This window comes from Zygosaccharomyces rouxii (genome assembly GCF_000026365.1).
Source record: "Zygosaccharomyces rouxii strain CBS732 chromosome A complete sequence".
Lineage (NCBI taxonomy): Eukaryota > Fungi > Ascomycota > Saccharomycetes > Saccharomycetales > Saccharomycetaceae > Zygosaccharomyces > Zygosaccharomyces rouxii.
Window position 1 is genome coordinate 449674 of NC_012990.1, and position 18564 is coordinate 468237.

Consider the following 18564-nt stretch of genomic DNA (forward strand, 5'->3'; position numbering starts at 1 on the left):
ATGAATGGTCCCTTGTGTCTACTGATGTCCTTGATGAGAGCCAGAGCTCAACAATTGAGGTAGTCACGTGAATAAGCGTCACGTGGTACACCATGCACCAATTGTTCAACCCGTTCGTTATTGGAACTATGTATGAGTGCATAATAATATTGAGCACTTCTAGATTGCAAATAAGTCCTCCGCAATACTCATTCTACACCATCATGAATTTTATGCGAGCCCCGCTTATGCAATGATTTACGGAGATTTACGCCTGAACATCAAAAAAAAAGACCATGGGGCCAAAAGGAAAGGACAGTCCCTGCTAAGCAACATCGCAAAAAGAGCCCGAGGACTGTATGGCACTAATGAATTGGTACCTACAGATGGGCGCTGTACCTGGAAGGCATCCTACACCACAGCGGGTGCCATTCAAAGTAGGACGGTTAAAACATCAGTAGTAAACCCCGAAAGGGGCAGTTGATTAATGGCAGAACATGGCCATATTCTATCCAGCACTAAGGGTCTTACTCCCTTATCCCGCAGCACACCCTTGCAAGAAGCTTCCTTACCTGTGCCTATTCTATACCCTTCTCCCGTGTCTTGATGCACCCAACCCTCCCTCCCAATCTTCATCTTGCGGCTGCGATAATCGTCGCAGTACTGATTAAGGTACATACCAAGGGTCTCTCCAAGACAGAATAGACCACCAAATGCGTACTAGATAACTGGTCCTTTAGGGCTCTAATGACTAGTCCATGTGTCATGTGACAGGTTCCCCATGATTTTTCCCAATAATGATTTCACTTTTTGCCCTTGAAGAAAGCAACTAAACACACTACATACAAGCAAATAAAGTGCAAAAGAAGCCCTTCAGATATTGCATCGATAGGGAATTGTTGTGGCGAGGATTATTACTGCAGAAATCGACTAAACGTCTAGTATACTTTGTAATAGAATCTTGTTACAAGACGTTTTTCGGCCTCTCCTCTCGTTCGTTCAAATAAAAGGAAAGTTTTAGTTTGAACAACAACGATAAAAAGAACAAAGGTACGCATTAAAAAGGACAGGATCACGCTAGAAAAGAGTTGAGCTCTGCAAACTTAGTTTACAACTTTTACACAAGAACTCACAGTTTTATTTGCATTCGGTTAATATGAACGGTTCGGCTGCTGTAAGTAGTTCAGGGACCGGAAGCAGCTCAGAGAGACACCATCGTCATCATCACCATAGGCATCATCATCATGGTCAAGGAAATGGTCATTCTCAACAAAATTTGTTGGCAGATGGTTCTCACATCGGTAACTATCAGATAGTCAAGACTCTAGGTGAAGGATCTTTTGGTAAAGTCAAGCTGGCGTATCACATTACTACTGGCCAAAAAGTGGCTCTGAAGATAATAAACAAGAAGGTACTGGCCAAGAGTGATATGCAGGGACGTATTGAAAGGGAAATTTCGTATCTTAGACTGCTGAGGCATCCTCATATCATTAAACTTTACGATGTGATTAAATCTAAGGACGAAATCATTATGGTTATTGAGTACGCGGGCAACGAGTTGTTCGACTACATTGTACAAAGGGATAAAATGAGTGAGGAAGAAGCTCGCAGGTTCTTCCAACAGATTATCAGTGCTGTGGAGTACTGCCACAGACACAAGATTGTTCACAGAGATTTGAAGCCCGAGAACTTGCTTTTGGATGAACATTTGAATGTTAAGATCGCGGATTTTGGTCTTTCGAACATTATGACGGACGGAAATTTCCTGAAGACATCGTGTGGTTCACCTAATTATGCCGCACCGGAAGTGATCAGTGGGAAACTGTATGCTGGACCAGAAGTGGACGTTTGGTCATCAGGTGTAATTCTTTATGTGATGCTTTGTCGTAGACTACCATTTGACGATGAGAGTATACCGGTTTTGTTCAAAAATATTAGCAATGGTGTTTACACTCTACCAAAGTTTTTATCCGAAGGAGCGGCTGGTTTGATTAAGCGTATGCTTATCGTGAATCCGTTGAACAGAATTAGCATTTTAGAGATAATGCAGGACGACTGGTTTAAAGTAGGTTTACCAACTTATTTGATTCCACCAGAATTAAAGCAGCAAGAGCAGGAACAACAGCAGCAGCAGGAACAACACGATGACGGTACAAAGAACAATAGTGAAGAAATTGACGATGAATTGGTTACTGCACTTTCCAAGACTATGGGCTACGATAGGGATGAAATTTATGAGTCTTTAGAGAGTCGTGATAGAACCTCGGTTTTAAATGAAATTAGAGAGGCTTACATGTTAATCAAGGAGAATAAATCGTTGATCAAAGATTTGAAGTCTGACAGAGATCGGAGCGATGAGTTGGATACATTTTTGGCGCAATCACCACCAACCTTCCAACAACGAGGTGATCAAAATTTACCACCGGTCCCCCCACTACAACTGCAGAGTTCTCCGCAACAGCATCAGCCAAATGTATCTAGAAAAATTGCAACCCAGCAGAGGGCTTACAATGTAGCACCATTCAACGATACAAATAATGAAGAAGATTCAACAATTTCCATCCTGCCCACGTCTCTTCCTCAAATTCACCGAGCTAATATGTTAGCTCAAGGTTTACCGGCAGCATCAAAAATTTCACCATTGGTAAACAAAAAATCAAAGACGAGGTGGCATTTCGGTATCAGATCGAGATCTTATCCATTAGATGTCATGGGCGAAATATACATAGCCTTAAAGAATTTAGGTGCTCAGTGGGCAAAACCTTCGGAAGAAGATCTTTGGACTATTAGGGTTCGTTGGAAATACGATGTGGGACAAAACCATAATGAGCGCATTCCAGATCTAATGAAAATGGTTATTCAACTGTTTCAAATCGAAACTAATAACTATTTGGTAGATTTTAAATTCGATGGTTGGGAGAGTAGTAGTGGTGAAGTAGCCCATAATCCAAATTTATCCGAGGATGAAATGAGTACTTTCTCAGCATACCCATTCTTACATCTTACTACAAGACTCATCATGGAATTAGCAGTCAACAGTCAAGGTGGATGAACTCGCCGGGCAAACTTATTAATACGTAAGAGTGAAAGAGAGTATATGAACTCTTTGCCTTACTTTTTTGCTAGCAGCGAATTTATTCGAGTACAAACACAGTGAAATGACCAAGGGACATGCTGGAGAGGAAGATATTAAAAAAAAATTCTTAGCGACGTTTATATAGATGCCTTCAATAAGAGAGATGTCTTCAAATATCTAAAAACAAGTACTATTACTATTACACCGATATGTGACGATTGTGCCTTGTATTCGGGTAATTCTCTCTACGGAGCGCCCTTCCGCAATGGGAAAATTGTCAATAATAAAGAAGGTTTGGTGCAAAGAACGTTTGCATCAGTTTCCTTGAAAACGTTTACTAGTACTATTGATACAGTTACCGTTCTTTTTGGTATTGATTTAGGTTAAAGTTTAGGCACAGGCGTTATTAAGTTTATTCAACTTTGGATCGATTGCTTAGCATTTGGTCCAGTACGTCTCAAATACAAAATAAAATATGGTATCCCTGCTGCTAAGTCAATCATCAAGGGAATCTTCCTTTGATGAAAGTGATGCATCGATGGGTAGTCGCTTAACCCCTCAGAAAAATCAAACTACTTCTCCTAAACTTGACTTAAGAACGGAAAGACTATATGTGATTAAAGAATTAGATACCAATGATGAGAAATTAATACAGATTAACAAAATGTTGAATAGATCGAGAAAAATTACTGTTTTGACGGGAGCTGGAATATCATGTAATGCGGGCATACCTGATTTTAGATCATCGTCAGGACTTTATGAAATGGTTAAAAAGCAATTCCCAGAGATTTCAATGAGATCAGGCCAGGAAATGTTTGACATTTCACTATTTAGAGATGAATTGAAAATTTCCATGTTTGCTACGTTTATGGAAAAGTTGTACTCTAGCGTTAAATTGGCACAACCTACCAAAACTCATAGATTCATTGCTCATTTGAAAAATAGAAATAAACTTCTGAGATGTTATACCCAAAATATCGATGGATTAGAGGAAAATTTAGGATTGGAGATGTCGACTAACGAACAGGATCCAGGTGTAATTGGCACAAGTTTTAATGCACGTTGGAAGAATTACGATGTGGTACAACTACATGGTGATTTAAAAACGTTGGCATGTACGAGATGTTTCCACGTCTTCCCATGGAATAGATACTGGTGCCGGTCATTTAGAAGAGGTGAATTACCTACTTGTCCACAGTGTGAAGAGAAAAATTTTAAACGTTGTCAAGAAGGTAAAAGACAGATTGATAATACTGGTTGTCTAAGGCCCAATATTGTTTTATATGGGGAAAACCATCCGTCATCAGACTCAATAGCTCAAGGCTTAAATTTAGACATTTCAAGAGGTCGCTCAGATTTTTTCATTATTCTGGGAACAAGCTTGAAAGTAGATGGGATAAGGAAGGTCGTTAGACAAATAGCTAAACAAGTGCATGAACGTGGTGGAATTGTCCTTCTGATAAATAAGACAAGTATTGGAGATTCTTCGTGGCATGGTCTCATAGACTATCAAATTTTAACGGATTGTGACAGTTGGGTCGCCCATTTGCAAGAACAATTACCGGATTTTTTCAAGACCCAGGAAACTATAGATAGACAGAAGATGTTGAAGCGAGAATCAAGCGATTTGCGGAAGAAGAAGGCTGCTGAACAATTGGCTAAAAACCACATTAAAACACCTCCTGCTACGCCGAGCAGGGTGAAGTCAGAACAAGAAGAAACTTCAAAGAATAGTATTCAAAATGTTAAAAAGAGATTACTGAACGTCAACGATGAAATACCGTCTAAAAAATCTAGAACAAACCAAGCTCCAATAGAGTCTCCATCCACGTATGCCAATCCCTGAGATTTTCTTTAGCTCATAACATGGTTGGTTTGTATTATTTAATATAACTGTTCCCTCATATATTAGTTTATTTCATCGTCAAGCTCATCGCGCATACAAAAAAGATTGACGACAACAATACTGCATTACATACTCTGTACATAGAAAAGCACACCTGTTTTCGAGATGTCTATGAATCGATCTCAAGCTGAGAAGTTTAAAGATATCCATCTAAATCACAAGTACAACTTAATCCATATGCTGCCGTCAACTGAAGTACCTGCATTGTCAGGTTTCTATCTGAAAAGTTTTTATAATGGTACTAAAAGATATCGACTAAGGTTACCTGAATCCATTGTTGAGCCAGATAGCAAATTTTGTGGTAATTGTGGTGCTGTGAGAATTCCTCTTTTCAACACGGATATGTCTATAACAGAATCCAACAATGAGGCCACCAGTGAATCTACGAGAACTTTACAGTATACATGTCTACACTGTAAGAATCAGGCACAAGTGGCACCCGTTAGAGTACAGAAGCAGACGCCAGTGAATGTTAAGCAAAGTGTAGGAGCTAAAGAAGAGGAGCAAAAGCAAGATAAAGTGAATAAGAAAACCTCTTCAGCTAGAGAAAGGGCAAAGAAGAGGAAGAAGAGCACACTCTCTGATATGTTATCTCAAAAGAACGAAGAGAAAAAGAGCAAATCGTTTTCCTTGAGCCTTGAAAGTATGATACAGAATGATTAACTTGACGGAAGAAAACTTATAGAGATTGGAAACTAATTATACAATTGGATTAAAAATATGCGGCGCCTATACCGTCATGTTTAGTAGATCGGTGAGACTGCCTAGACCGCTGAATGATTCACCCTTTGGAAGTTTCTTTGGACTTGCAGGGCTAATCACGCTGTTGATAGAATTGTTTGATTCGCTTCTATCTATTGCGGGTTTAGTCTCTTCAGAATGGGTCGATGATCCTGACATCGAATCTCTACTAACCCTACGGTGGCCGTGTGAATAGTTTTCTACCCTAGCTAAATTGACCATATCGTCTTCTTCTACTACTTCTTCTTCTTCTCCGTTCGTATCGACATAATGGTAATCCATCTGTCTTGCGCACACGTTAGTCCACATCCGTCTACGGTATCCACCTCTCTTACCTTCCAAAGTTAAATCGTAAACCCACTTAGTACCCATATCGATATCGACATATTGTATAAATCCCTGTTCTACCCATTCTATGGGTTCTAAATCTAATGCCCATGAGTCTTCAGCTTCAACCCATTCCCATTCTACTGGTGGTTTAACTTCTTCTAAAGTTGGCGCACAGTGAAGTGCAATGTCCTCCTGTTCTATTCGCAAATCTGAGAACAAAGTGTAATCATCGTTAGAAAAACCTACTAAAACCCAACATTTATCCTTTTCAGAGAATTTTTGGATTTCAAAGACCGATACTAATTTATTCTCTCTAACTTCTGTGTATCGCAGGTGTTCATTAATGATATTTTCAAATCTATTGGTGAGAGTTAACACTCTGAGTCTTGTTTCTTCTGAATTAACCCTGGATAAAAACCATTCCCTAAATTTTGGATGAAGCATAAAGGCCAAGAACCATCCAAAAGCCACAAAAAAACCTTTGACCGGTAGATGTTTGCTCAGAGTGTCCAGGAAAAGGGCATTTATTAAGCCTACCACTAACAGTATGAAAAATACAGCAGTAGAGATTTTTTCATTTGTAAAATAGGCAAATTTCGTCAACCACACACTTATGAAATCATAGAAAGAGACATATATCATCATGTGGTTTTGCAGATCAGTCAGATTTAGTATGAATTCTTGGCTCAATTCTGGGACCGGTTTAGGTACCACAGGTTTCCTCAGAGGTAGACCTTGGGCAGGTGTTGGGTTTCCATCCAAATACATGGAGTAATTGGGTTTATGCATGTAAAGATAATGAGGGACCATAACTCCAAACAGAAGGTAAAATATGGGTAACGAAGTGAGTGTGGGTAAAGGTTTCATAACTGCATGTGTATAAATCAACATAATCGAAATAGTGTAGGCTGGGTTTGCCCAACTGAAAACTTCAATTATCTCATCAAGTATAGCAAAGGGCTGACTTAATCTAGCATTCATCAGTCTAAAATTTCGACTCATTGTGTTGACAGACAAACCAGGTCTATCCTTAGCAAACTGTTTCCTCTTTGCCAAACTGTTTATAGCAACATCTGACCCTGGTGGGAGTGCCATCCTCATTATCTTCTCCACAAGGTTGTCCGTTAGCAGTTTTTGGATACCAGCACTAGAGAGACTTGAGCCACTACCATTACCAGCACTGCTACTACCAGTAGATGTGGCCCCACCAGAGCTAGATCCACTAGGTTTCCCACTACCCAGTTTCACACTCATACACGTTTGCTTTTACCAATGGTTTTGATCTGAATTTAATTTGATTTGATTTAGGCTAAGGTTTAACCTTCAAGGGAAAGGGCAATATAAAAATCAACAACAGTAGTTCGAATCACACCTATGCTAATCCAATAGATCACTCAGTCTCGATGGAATTTGGTTTAACTTTTCTAATAGGCCTTTAAACCAATATATATTCGCCCTTATAGTTGTAAATCGTCAAATGTTATTGTTATAAGGAAGTGCCTTTGATGTTATGTTGAACAAAGCCGATTTCAACAAATAGTAAAATACACTTAAGTTGTTAAAGAGCTAAGAAGTTGAGGATGGCTGTTCACGATGTGGTGGAGGTTGATGAAGTTGCCGAAGATTATTTAAGTGACGTAGTTATTATGGGATCCCTACGACAGCTAGTTGTAACAGCTTGGGATGGTACGCTTTCAATATATGATTATGATGAACAAGAAAGAAGGGTTAGTCTGAATACTGTGCTGCGACATGCTTTCCCATTATTGAGCTGCTGCGTACTTTTCCCCAGTGGTGGTTACAAGCCAGAGATATATTGTGGTGATGTACAGGGCCAAGTCCTATTGGTAGATTTAGAATTGGGAAAATTCATACCAATGGGGGGCAATACAGCTCAGTTGGGAATTTCCAGTCTTTGCAGTTATAAGAATCAAGTCATATGTGGATCTTGGGATGGCTTTTTACAAGTTATTGATTGTCGAAGTCAAAATGTTGTGTATCAGCAGCGGTTGAATGATAAAATATTGAGCATAGATGCACATGGAGACAAGCTGGTAGTTGCCACTACGAAGAATACGGTGCTTTGGTGGAAATTGCCCTTGCAGGCTAGTGATTTTGGTGCAGAAGTGGAATCAGGACTAAAGTTTCAGACAAGACGTATAAAATTGACACCGAGAGGTGATGGATACGTTTCCAGCTCATTGGATGGACGTGTGGCTGTAGAATTTTTCCAAGATGATACAAAGAAGTTTGCCTTTAGATGTCATCGAATGAATTTGGCTGATACGAGTTTTGTATTCCCCGTCAATGCATTAGCGTTTGTACCGAATTCCACTATTCTATATACTGGTGGATCAGATGGATGTGTGTCTTGTTGGAATTTAGCTACGAGAAAGAAAGTGGATCAATTGGCAAAATTTAATGAAAACAGTGTCGTACAGCTGGACTGTGACGGTAAAATTCTTTGTGTGGCCACTTCTGATGACTCTTTCAAAACGAATGCAGTTGTTAACCAAGATACGGAATTACAAGCTAGTAGACTCTATTTAGTATTCTTAAACTAGGACTAGGAAGCTAATGCGTACGTTTTCTCTTGGACTCGTTTTTAGTCTTTTGAGCAGGTGCAACTCTTTTCTTTAAAATATTATCCATAAGCTTAACATCGTCTATGACTTGGAATTTTTCCCCCAAGGAAAGGTAACAATTTTGTAGGGATTCTACTTCACTTTGTAGCACTCTTTGAGCCATAATCCCTCTCTGAACATCCACATCATGTACATATTGATGAATTGGTGTTACTTCTCTGAAGGAATGGTTTGGATATTGCCGTAGACGTTCGTCTATGCAGTGTTCGAACAATTTCAAGCATTTGATTGTCAGACGACCACTTTCCACTAGCTGTAAGCACTTTTTAACCACTCTTTGCAACTCTCTCTCTAAATTTTCACCTACATTGGGGATCTGTAAAATAACCGTTAGAACTTGTAAGAGTAACAGGCATTCAGGAATAACCTGGCCATCAATGAAGCAATCATAGGACTCTAGGACGATCTGCTCCTGGTCCAAATGTTCTAAGATAGTTTCATCATTCTGTAATAACTGCAAACAGATTTGAAAGAATTCCTCTGGTGCTTCTCTTTGCAATACTTGTGTAATACATGACAACGGCAGTTCACCAAAATCAAATTGAGATCCATCCCATTCCACATAACCGTATCTTCTTAAGATTTCTGCGTTAGGATGTTCACCATAAAAATTGTAAACTTGTTGGCCCATCTTGATAGGTTTCACAGAAACCATCTTTAAACTTTCTTTATCGTAAACCAAGTGTGCGTTGAATTGTTTTGTATCTGCATTTAGAGTATCTGCCAAAGGGACCATCGATTTCATATATTTATCATGGGCCACATTCGATTCCCCTTCTTCTTCTTCGCCCTCATCTTCATCCTCATCATCTTCATCATCTTCACCCTTTAAATCCACATCAAATGAATATGACATGATAACACTTGCCACATGCACAAATTCTTCAAATGTCAATTGGCCAATTTTCGATTGAAATTCGGGGCCAAAGTTTTGTATGTATTTTAGTATTTGGCGGTACATTTCTTGAGATTCGTCGGCTCCCAATCTACCCACCACTAGAGAAGGCTCTAATGCCGCCAACTGATCAGCGGACCAGTATACCAAAGTATTCAGATCTTGGGATTTTGGTAGCACTTGTAAATAGTTCCACCAGAAACTCTGTTGTCCCATCACTTTAATCTCGTAAACCATACAAAGGATTAAACCTTCCCAATGTCCCAATTCCTGCCAAAATACATCTTTTAGCTGCGGGAAATCACGAACAAGTTGAGAAGTCGCCACGTTTAGAACTGAAGATCTGGGGATCTCAAATAGCACTTCATCAGAGCCTATATCCTGGGACGCAAGCACACATCTACCTTGATTTACACTTCGCAAATCACCAACGAATATCTTGGGGGAAATTTCAATTCTGGCAGAGGATACTAACCAATGATAAAATCCATCTGTGGCTTCATCGAATGACGCCATCATATCCTCAATATAATACTTCAAAAGGCCTATTAGTTGTCTTTATCCTTGTTATTGTTGGTGATAATATGAGATGCGATGAGCTTGGAATTTTTCACTCACCGTTAACGACGTAGAAAGTTCCAGAATGGTGAAAACTTCAACCTCCCTTGAAGTATAAAAAGGACCCGAATTCCGATAGTCGATAGCGTATCATCTGCCAATAGTCCATCGGCAAATAACCAATCTGAGATTAGAATGAGCGCTGATGAATTTAAGCAGCAAGGTAATGCTGCATTTCTTGCAAAAGATTATGTGAAGGCTATCGATCTTTTTACCAAGGCCATTGAAGTTTCAGAAACCCCAAACCACGTTCTATATTCCAACAGGTCTGCATGCTATGCATCTAACAAGAAGTTTGAAGAGGCATTGAAAGATGCTGAGGAGTGTGTTAAGATTAGTCCTAGCTGGTCTAAAGGTTATAACAGAGTGGGAGCCGCCCAATTTGGTCTTTCTCAATTGGATGAAGCTGAGAAGAGTTACAAGAGAGCATTAGAATTGGATTCCAGTAATAAGGCTGCAAAAGATGGGTTAGAACATGTGCAAAGTGCAAAGGCAGGTCCTCAAATGCCAGATTTAGGTCTTTCTCAAATGTTTAACGACCCTAATTTGATCCAAAATTTGAAGAATAATCCAAAGACTGCTGATATGATGAAAGATCCACAATTGGTGGCTAAATTAGAAGGTTACAGGAATAACCCACAGTCAATCAGTCAGGATCTCTTCACCGACAAAAGGTTAATGACTATTATGGCTGCCTTGTTGGGTATTGACTTGAACATGGGTGATCCTAGTGCTGGTAGTGAGGCACAAGAATCTGCCAAGCCAAAAGAACCAGAATCAAATCCAGAACCTAGAAAAGAACCAAAACAAGAGCCAAAGCAAGAACCAGAAGCCATGGAAGTTGATGAAGAACCTAACTCCAGAGTTGCCGCAGAAGCGGAGAAAGCCGAAGGTAATAAGCTTTACAAAGCCCGTCAATTTGAAGAGGCCATCGAACATTACAACAAGGCCTGGGAATTACACAAGGATATCACTTACTTGAACAACCGTTCTGCAGCTGAATTCGAAAAAGGTGATTACGATACTGCAATCAAGACTTTGAATGATGCCGTGGAACAAGGTAGGGAATTGAGGGCTGATTACAAGACTATTGCCAAGTCATTCGCTCGTATTGGTAATGCTTACTACAAGTTGAAAGATTTGAGGAAAGCAATTGAACATTACAACAGATCTTTGACTGAGCACAGAACTGCTGAAGTTCTCAACAAACTGAGATCCACTGAGAAGGAGCTAAAGAAAGCCGAATCTGAAGCCTACGTCAATCCTGAAAAGGCAGAAGAAGCTCGTTTACAAGGTAAGGAATTCTTCACCAAGGGTGATTGGCCAAATGCTGTCAAGGCTTACACAGAAATGGTTAAGAGAGCTCCTCAAGATGCCAGAGGTTTCTCCAACAGAGCTGCTGCATTGGCAAAACTAATGTCTTTCCCTGAAGCTATCGAAGATTGTAACAAAGCTGTTTCCATTGATCCAAATTTCGTCAGAGCTTACATTAGAAAGGCAACTGCTCAAATTGCTGTCAAAGAATTTGCAGCCGCTATTGAGACTCTAAACATTGCTCGTGAAAAGGACGCTCAAGTAAACAAGGGTGCTAACGTTAGAGAAATTGATCAACTACATGCCAAGGCTTCCAGTCAAAGATTCCAACCAGCTAGTGACAACGAAACTCCAGAACAGACTTACGAAAGAGCAATGAGAGATCCTGAAGTTGCATCTATCATGAAAGACCCTGTGATGCAAAGTATCTTATCTCAAGCTCAACAAGATCCTGCTGCTCTACAGGAACACATCAAGAATCCTGAAGTGTTCAACAAGATTCAAGTTTTGATCCAAGCAGGTATCATCCGTACTCGTTAATAATATCTTAGGTAATTTTTATATATATGCATGGAATATTACGACTGTATTATGTTTGTCGATACCTATATTCAATTATCAATCTTTCTTCTTCCCTAACATTTGTAAAGTCCTCCAATAAAATAATACAACTGCTAGTTTACCATTCATCATGTTTAAATTAATAGTGCGCTCGCCTCTCAATTTTATGTTATGTAGCGAACGAGTTGTATTCGATAAATAAAAAAAGCATTACTTGACAAGTAAGAAAAACAAAAGGAAGATGACATTGCACGATTTATTCGGCCTAAGAAAAGAAAACATACTGTTCACAATCTTATTCCGAATTACGCTGATCAATCAAACTAACTTTCCGTAGTTTCCTAGTTATAATGTGAAATCGTCGCCTTGTCGTGAACACCACTACAAATTGCTTTCAGGAATGTGTTACCCCATTGCAAGCAAAACTAACGCAAGACATTTTACCAAATTCACAAGGTAATCGATCAGGGACTCAATTATCGTTATAATTAAACACTTTTTGATAAGAATATCATCGACTTATTAGTAACAAAAGGACCCAATCTAGTGAAACACTCTAGTGAAAGTAAAGCTATTCTTGATATTCATCTTATAGATTTCCATTTAAATATCTACCTCTGTTGTGAGAGCCAAATTTGTACGCCAATCCCACATTAAGGTTACTTTTTGCATGTTTTTCTTATCGCATTGTTTCTACGCAGAGAACATCCAAGCGGTGTAAATCCTATTGTTAAAAAAGTTTCTAGAACGCGAGTTGTCTCTCTTTAGCCTTAATGGATAATTTTTCTTGGAAGGTGTGCATTATATAGAACTAACATTCCTCCACCAGCATACTCTTGAAGAATAACTATTCTTTTTACGGATAAAGCAACGATTACTATCGCTTGAAGATGACTTACGGCCTTGAGTTTATGATTTCTGTAGGGGTAGCTCTCGAATACCCTTTGAAATCTATTGTAATATGCTACATTTCAGCCCATGAACTTGACTGAAATGGGTAATTTTTCTTTTTGAAATTCATTTTTAAATGGCTACTGAATGCACATCACCTTGGTATGTTGTAAAGAGTCCATTGGGGAGGAAGTCGCTTTCTTATATCTACAATCTTTAGCAAAGTGGCCAATTTTATTACAATTGTAACAATGATTGATTTTTCTCAAAAATTGATTACCTTCCTGCGAGTTCGAACTGATATCGTTTATTCTTTGTAAAGCCCTTGAATCTTTTGTGAGTGGATCTTCGGTAATTTTGTTATTACGTTGGGCGGTATCACGAGAATGCTTTCTATCCACGGGAGTTCCATAGTCCTCTGCCGTTGCTAGCTCCATCGCTTCCACACATGTTTGGGTTCCTTATGATTTACAGCTCTTTCTACTTGGTCTTGAAGCCCTATGGTATATATTTGTACGACCATTTCCTCATCTAAATTTTGTTGGATCTCTAGGTCTTTCAAAGCTTCTCCAAATGCAAGGTTATAGTCCTGGACAGATCCTTATTGACGAGTCTGTAATAGTTCTTTTAGGACAAGCAATCTTCATCTTTCTCCTCTGCTTCTTCTTCAACTATATCTTTAATTGAACTTTTAAAAATAGTACCATAGTGGCTGTTCGGAAGATTAGCGGCAACTAAAAGATGAAATGACCCAGGGCCCAATTACTTATATAAGAATATGATATATTTCAGAATAGGGCACCAATATCTGACTATGTGATCTCTAAATACTTGGTTTCCTCTCATCGATCCACATATCAGATCTTAATCTAATCTAAGACCTCATTATATATTAACATTATCGTAAGTGACACGAGGGCATTAATCAAGGGCACACCTATCACCCAATTGAGGTCAAACTTCATGTAGCTTCATGATGTGTGACAAAAGACTATCCAATACTTAACCCGTAAGTATCCCAACCAGGAACTATACGGAATAATCTAACAGCCAGGGACTAGATCTAAGAGACTGGTATTGGTCGAGCATTATACTCTTAAAGGGGACAATAATATATATAGAGATCAACAATCGGATACTAGAGTTCCTAGCTAAACAATCTATATCGTTTTAACAAGTAACCGGATTTTAGGTCACTACAAAATGTGATTATATCCATTGATTGGAAACTACTATAAACTACTAAAACTTAGAAGCGTTTTATGGGCATATGGCGCAGTTGGTAGCGCGTCTCCCTTGCAAGGAGAAGGTCATCGGTTCGAATCCGGTTGTGTCCAATATTTTTCTTTTTGCCAATTTTTTCTATACACTTTTCAAGACGACAATTCTAATTTTGAAATAGCTCTCATTTACTCCTCCATTCCATATCTACCGCGACAATCCAACAATTAGAGAAATTGTAGTAAGATCACTAAACTGAGTAAAATTTTTAATCACATGATTGTACATACTTGAGTAGACCTGGAAAAACGTTTGTCTATTCCAACAGGTCTTATTCCTCGTGGCCCAATGGTCACGGCGTCCGGCTACGAACCGGAAGATTCCAGGTTCGAGTCCTGGCGGGGAAGGCTTAATTTTTTTCTTTTTATTCAATAATTCAGAACCCATTATTCCAAAACCCCGCTTGCTAGTTCCAGACATAATGCAGTAGAATTAAGCTACTCGGGCTATGGACACTAACATATAATTCCTTGGCTAATTTGGATACTCTTAAGAGTCTCAAGACATATTATGGGACATTTTTTACTCAACATCATACGTAGTAGCCAAATCCGACGGTGCTTCTATCAAAGTTACGGAAAAGGCAAATTGTAAGAGCCCTATAGGCCTCAAGTATTTGAATTTCAAGATCAAGATAGTTGACAAATGTTAAATGCTATTGGTCAATGATACATCGATTCATTAACTGAAATCAATCTGCTTGTTCAATATACACTAATCCGTCATACCGACTTCAATCATCAATCATTAGACTCATCGGGGCTCGACTTCCGAATCGTTGATATTGAAATTATAAGGGTATATAACACAGCGAGTTCTCGAACAGTACGAGCCAATTTCTCCAATTACCGTGGATATACATATAAGAGACTTTAACTTAGACTATACTAACCCTATAACGATGTCACAAGGTGTCAAAGCTGCTGAAAGACTAGCTGGTAAGACTGTATTCATTACAGGTGCTTCTGCAGGTATCGGTCAAGCAACTGCAAAGGAATATTTGGATGCATCCAATGGTCAAATTAAATTGATCTTGGCTGCAAGAAGATTAGAGAAATTACACGAGTTTAAAGAACAAACTACAAAGAGTTACCCAAGCGCTCAAGTCCACATTGGTAAATTGGACGTCACTGCAATTGACACCATAAAACCATTTTTGGATAAATTACCAAAGGAATTTCAAGATATCGATATTTTGATCAACAATGCCGGTAAGGCATTAGGTACTGATAAAGTTGGTGATATTGCAGATGAAGACGTGGAAGGTATGTTCGACACCAATGTCTTGGGGTTAATCAAAGTTACTCAAGCTGTTTTACCTATCTTCAAAAGAAAAAATTCTGGTGATGTCGTTAACATTAGTTCGGTTGCTGGTAGAGAGGCATACCCAGGTGGTTCCATTTACTGTGCTACTAAACACGCTGTTAAGGCATTCACTGAAAGTTTGCGTAAGGAATTAGTCGATACAAAAATCAGAGTCATGAGTATTGATCCTGGTAATGTAGAGACCGAATTTTCTATGGTTAGATTCCGTGGTGATACAGAAAAGGCAAAGAAGGTTTACCAAGACACTGTCCCATTATATGCAGATGACATTGCAGATTTAATCGTCTATGCAACCTCTAGAAAGCAAAACACTGTCATTGCTGACACTTTGATCTTCTCTTCTAACCAGGCATCACCATACCACCTCTACAGAGGCTCTCAAGACAAAACCAATTGAAAAGCAAGAACAATTATAACATCTGTTTATATCCCTTATGTATTACCGATAAAAAAAAAAAATCTCATTGCTAATTCCTTCCATTACTCTAATTTCTCTAATTGAGATTCAAATTGTTCGTAAGTAATTGCACTTTTGTTACCTTCATACCTTATCACTTGGACAAAATATTGTTCATAATGATCCAAAACCTCTTGCAAATGAGAACTAACACCAGCTTTGTAGATTAAATTTAAAAACGTTTCCTCTTTATCCCAGTTTTGTTCCGACATTACCTCAGGTAGGAAGGTTGCACTCAATGTAATACCTGAACCTGGATCCTTGAAGAAAAGTTCAATTCCATGTAATCCAATTTCCCAATCGTTGATATCACCCTTAGAACCTTCATAAATTGTGGTAAAATTTTGTAGGATATTACAGCTGCATTTTAATAACTGTAATTCTTTCTTAGAGATCGGTGGAAATCTGTTATCCTGTAAAGCTGCCACCAATGAATATTTTTCAATTCCATGAACCAGGGCAGGCCTGGCAAATGTACCAATACAACCTCTTAAACTGTATTTATCTGATTTCTTAGATTTTTTATTCCAGGTAATAAATAATGAGGTCCTCTCAACGGGGTTGACTCTATAATCTGGATATAATGTTTGACAAATCTTTAAGAAGTTCTTCGTTGAATTAAGGGAGTGCGATTTATTATTGTTATTCAAATAGTTGTAAAGGGTATAGAAAGCATAAAAAGCATATGGGGAGGTTCCTGATAATTCAAGTGACATGATACACTCAATGATAAGTAATTAAAACTATTGTAGGGTTGGTCTCAAATTTATTCTCCCTTTGTTAGTGTTTGAAGTAAGAGATGTGATGAGCTTCGGTGAAAAAAAAGTGGCTACTTAGTTAAACTTAAAGGTGTCAGTCATCTTGAACAGATCGTCGTGAATCAAACCAAACCATCAGATGATCAAGATGTGGGTCTTTAAAGTGCTAATATTTTTCATGATCCAATGTTCAAATCTTGTATGGGCTCAAAACTTCTACGACGAGGATCCACATCTAATCGAACTTACACCAAAGAATTTTGACAAAGTGATTCATAGAACCAATTACACATCCGTTGTAGAATTCTACGCACCATGGTGTGGCTACTGTAAACAGTTAAAACCTGTTATGAAGAAAGTTGCTAAAAAATTGGATGGTATTGTCCAAGTTGCATCTGTTAATTGTGATTTACCCAAGAATAAGCAGTTATGTGCAGAGCATAGAATCCAAGGATTCCCAACCCTGATGGTCTTTAGACCCCCCAAGATTGATATGTCAAAACCACATTCACAAAGAGTGGAATTGAGGAATCATGCTGGCGAAGTTTATAAAGGTGAAAGAAAAATGGCCCCAATTATAGATTTTGCCGTATCAAGAATGAAGAATTACGTTAAAAGGTTGTTGAACGTGAATAAACTGGAAGAAATATTCAAAAAATCTACCAGACCCTCCATGGTACTTTTCTCCAAGAAGGATAAGTTATCACCGGTTTACAAAAGCATTGCATTGGATTGGTTGGGAGTCTTCAACTGTTTCATAATCCCCAATGGCAAGCTGGATTCGCTATCATCGGATGACAACTTAGCTAAATCATACCCTAACATTTATGGTTTCTTGCAAAGTATCGCTCATGACCAGAAAAATAGTGAGAAAAGCCTACTAGTAGTCTTTGACCCTCATAATGACCAATATCATGTCTTCCAAGGTGACTCACTAGTAAAACCACAGGTTTCTAAGTTCTTAACCGGATCCATTGGTCGCAATCCTCAAGAGGGACCAGGTAGTAAACGCCAACAGTTTGTCGATGCCGTCAAAAGCGGTAAGAACAAGAGGGTAAACCATGATGAATTGTAATAAATGATGAGATGTATAGCTTATAACGCACCAATTTCATACACAGGAGAAAATATCATCATTATGTATCTAAAATTTGTGCATTTTTTTACTATGCAAGCTGTCTAAGCTCATCGATTTTTTCCACTTTCCGTCTATTAAAAAATTATCAACTTGAGTTGAGTAAGATCATCACGAAATACAATAAAATAGATTCGAAAAGCCCAGAATGATCACTAAATACTTCTCGAAGGTCGTCGTAAAATTCAATCCATTTTCTAAAGAAGGTATGTTCCAAATTTTGAGATGCTATCAGCGTTGAATAGTCCTTTAATGACTAGTTTGTTGTCAACAGTGTATACTAACAAAAATATCTAAAACCAGCCAAAACAGCTAGACTCTTGCTCAGTTCGATTCCACCAGCTCAGAGACAGCTAGGTACTCAGATACAAAATGAAGTTCTAACTAATGCCTCCAACAAAGCACCTGTGATTAAGGTAACATTTAAGGACAAGAAAACTATGGAGGTAGATCCAACAAAATACACCTTCCAAGAATTAGCAAATTATTTTGATACGCATTCCAGACAGTTAAGTTTGAAAGAAACCATCGAAAATAGTTAGTCTTCGATGATGAGATTATTTTCCTTGTAAATAGTGGTATAATCAATTGTATAAGAAGCAAGAAAGAACAAAAAAATATCAAAAAAAGTAAAGAGACGGACTAGCTACT

General features: G+C 38.5%; 11 protein-coding genes and 2 non-coding genes across 13 annotated transcripts; 10 read left to right on the top strand and 3 right to left on the bottom strand.

Moving 5' to 3' along the window:
* Positions 1-1135: 1135 nt before the first annotated feature.
* Positions 1136-3031, top strand: SNF1 (AMP-activated serine/threonine-protein kinase catalytic subunit SNF1; the record flags this gene model as incomplete). Its single annotated transcript, XM_002494567.1, has 1 exon — positions 1136-3031. The coding sequence occupies one exon, from the start codon at positions 1136-1138 to the stop codon at positions 3029-3031; it is 1896 nt and encodes a 631-aa protein (XP_002494612.1).
* Positions 3032-3530: 499 nt separating this feature from the next.
* Positions 3531-4901, top strand: HST3 (NAD-dependent histone deacetylase HST3; the record flags this gene model as incomplete). The annotated part of the gene is made up of 1 exon (XM_002494568.1): positions 3531-4901. The coding sequence occupies one exon, from the start codon at positions 3531-3533 to the stop codon at positions 4899-4901; it is 1371 nt and encodes a 456-aa protein (XP_002494613.1).
* A 165-nt stretch (positions 4902-5066) lies between these two features.
* SNM1 (Snm1p) lies at positions 5067-5624 on the top strand (the record flags this gene model as incomplete). The annotated part of the gene is made up of 1 exon (XM_002494569.1): positions 5067-5624. One exon carries the CDS (start codon positions 5067-5069, stop codon positions 5622-5624), a length of 558 nt encoding a protein of 185 aa, XP_002494614.1.
* A 66-nt stretch (positions 5625-5690) lies between these two features.
* Positions 5691-7286, bottom strand: PEX29 (Pex29p; the record flags this gene model as incomplete). The annotated part of the gene is made up of 1 exon (XM_002494570.1): positions 5691-7286. One exon carries the CDS (start codon positions 7284-7286, stop codon positions 5691-5693), a length of 1596 nt encoding a protein of 531 aa, XP_002494615.1.
* A 326-nt stretch (positions 7287-7612) lies between these two features.
* BUB3 (Bub3p) lies at positions 7613-8596 on the top strand (the record flags this gene model as incomplete). Its single annotated transcript, XM_002494571.1, has 1 exon — positions 7613-8596. The coding sequence occupies one exon, from the start codon at positions 7613-7615 to the stop codon at positions 8594-8596; it is 984 nt and encodes a 327-aa protein (XP_002494616.1).
* Positions 8597-8606: 10 nt separating this feature from the next.
* On the bottom strand, positions 8607-10091 carry RKM4 (ribosomal lysine N-methyltransferase; the record flags this gene model as incomplete). Its single annotated transcript, XM_002494572.1, has 1 exon — positions 8607-10091. One exon carries the CDS (start codon positions 10089-10091, stop codon positions 8607-8609), a length of 1485 nt encoding a protein of 494 aa, XP_002494617.1.
* Positions 10092-10325: 234 nt separating this feature from the next.
* Positions 10326-12044, top strand: STI1 (Hsp90 cochaperone STI1; the record flags this gene model as incomplete). The annotated part of the gene is made up of 1 exon (XM_002494573.1): positions 10326-12044. The coding sequence occupies one exon, from the start codon at positions 10326-10328 to the stop codon at positions 12042-12044; it is 1719 nt and encodes a 572-aa protein (XP_002494618.1).
* Positions 12045-14220: 2176 nt separating this feature from the next.
* Positions 14221-14293, top strand: ZYRO0A05698r. Its single transcript has one exon. It is a non-coding gene; the product is annotated as a tRNA-Ala (tRNA).
* Positions 14294-14511: 218 nt separating this feature from the next.
* On the top strand, positions 14512-14584 carry ZYRO0A05720r. The gene has a single exon. It is a non-coding gene; the product is annotated as a tRNA-Arg (tRNA).
* A 554-nt stretch (positions 14585-15138) lies between these two features.
* On the top strand, positions 15139-15960 carry ORA1 (oxidoreductase; the record flags this gene model as incomplete). The annotated part of the gene is made up of 1 exon (XM_002494574.1): positions 15139-15960. The coding sequence occupies one exon, from the start codon at positions 15139-15141 to the stop codon at positions 15958-15960; it is 822 nt and encodes a 273-aa protein (XP_002494619.1).
* An 83-nt stretch (positions 15961-16043) lies between these two features.
* On the bottom strand, positions 16044-16736 carry ZYRO0A05764g (uncharacterized protein; the record flags this gene model as incomplete). Its single annotated transcript, XM_002494575.1, has 1 exon — positions 16044-16736. One exon carries the CDS (start codon positions 16734-16736, stop codon positions 16044-16046), a length of 693 nt encoding a protein of 230 aa, XP_002494620.1.
* Positions 16737-16917: 181 nt separating this feature from the next.
* Positions 16918-17853, top strand: MPD1 (protein disulfide isomerase MPD1; the record flags this gene model as incomplete). The annotated part of the gene is made up of 1 exon (XM_002494576.1): positions 16918-17853. The coding sequence occupies one exon, from the start codon at positions 16918-16920 to the stop codon at positions 17851-17853; it is 936 nt and encodes a 311-aa protein (XP_002494621.1).
* A 208-nt stretch (positions 17854-18061) lies between these two features.
* MRPL44 (mitochondrial 54S ribosomal protein mL53) lies at positions 18062-18455 on the top strand (the record flags this gene model as incomplete). Its single annotated transcript, XM_002494577.1, has 2 exons — positions 18062-18119; positions 18217-18455. 2 exons carry the CDS (start codon positions 18062-18064, stop codon positions 18453-18455), a joined length of 297 nt encoding a protein of 98 aa, XP_002494622.1.
* Positions 18456-18564: the final 109 nt, after the last annotated feature.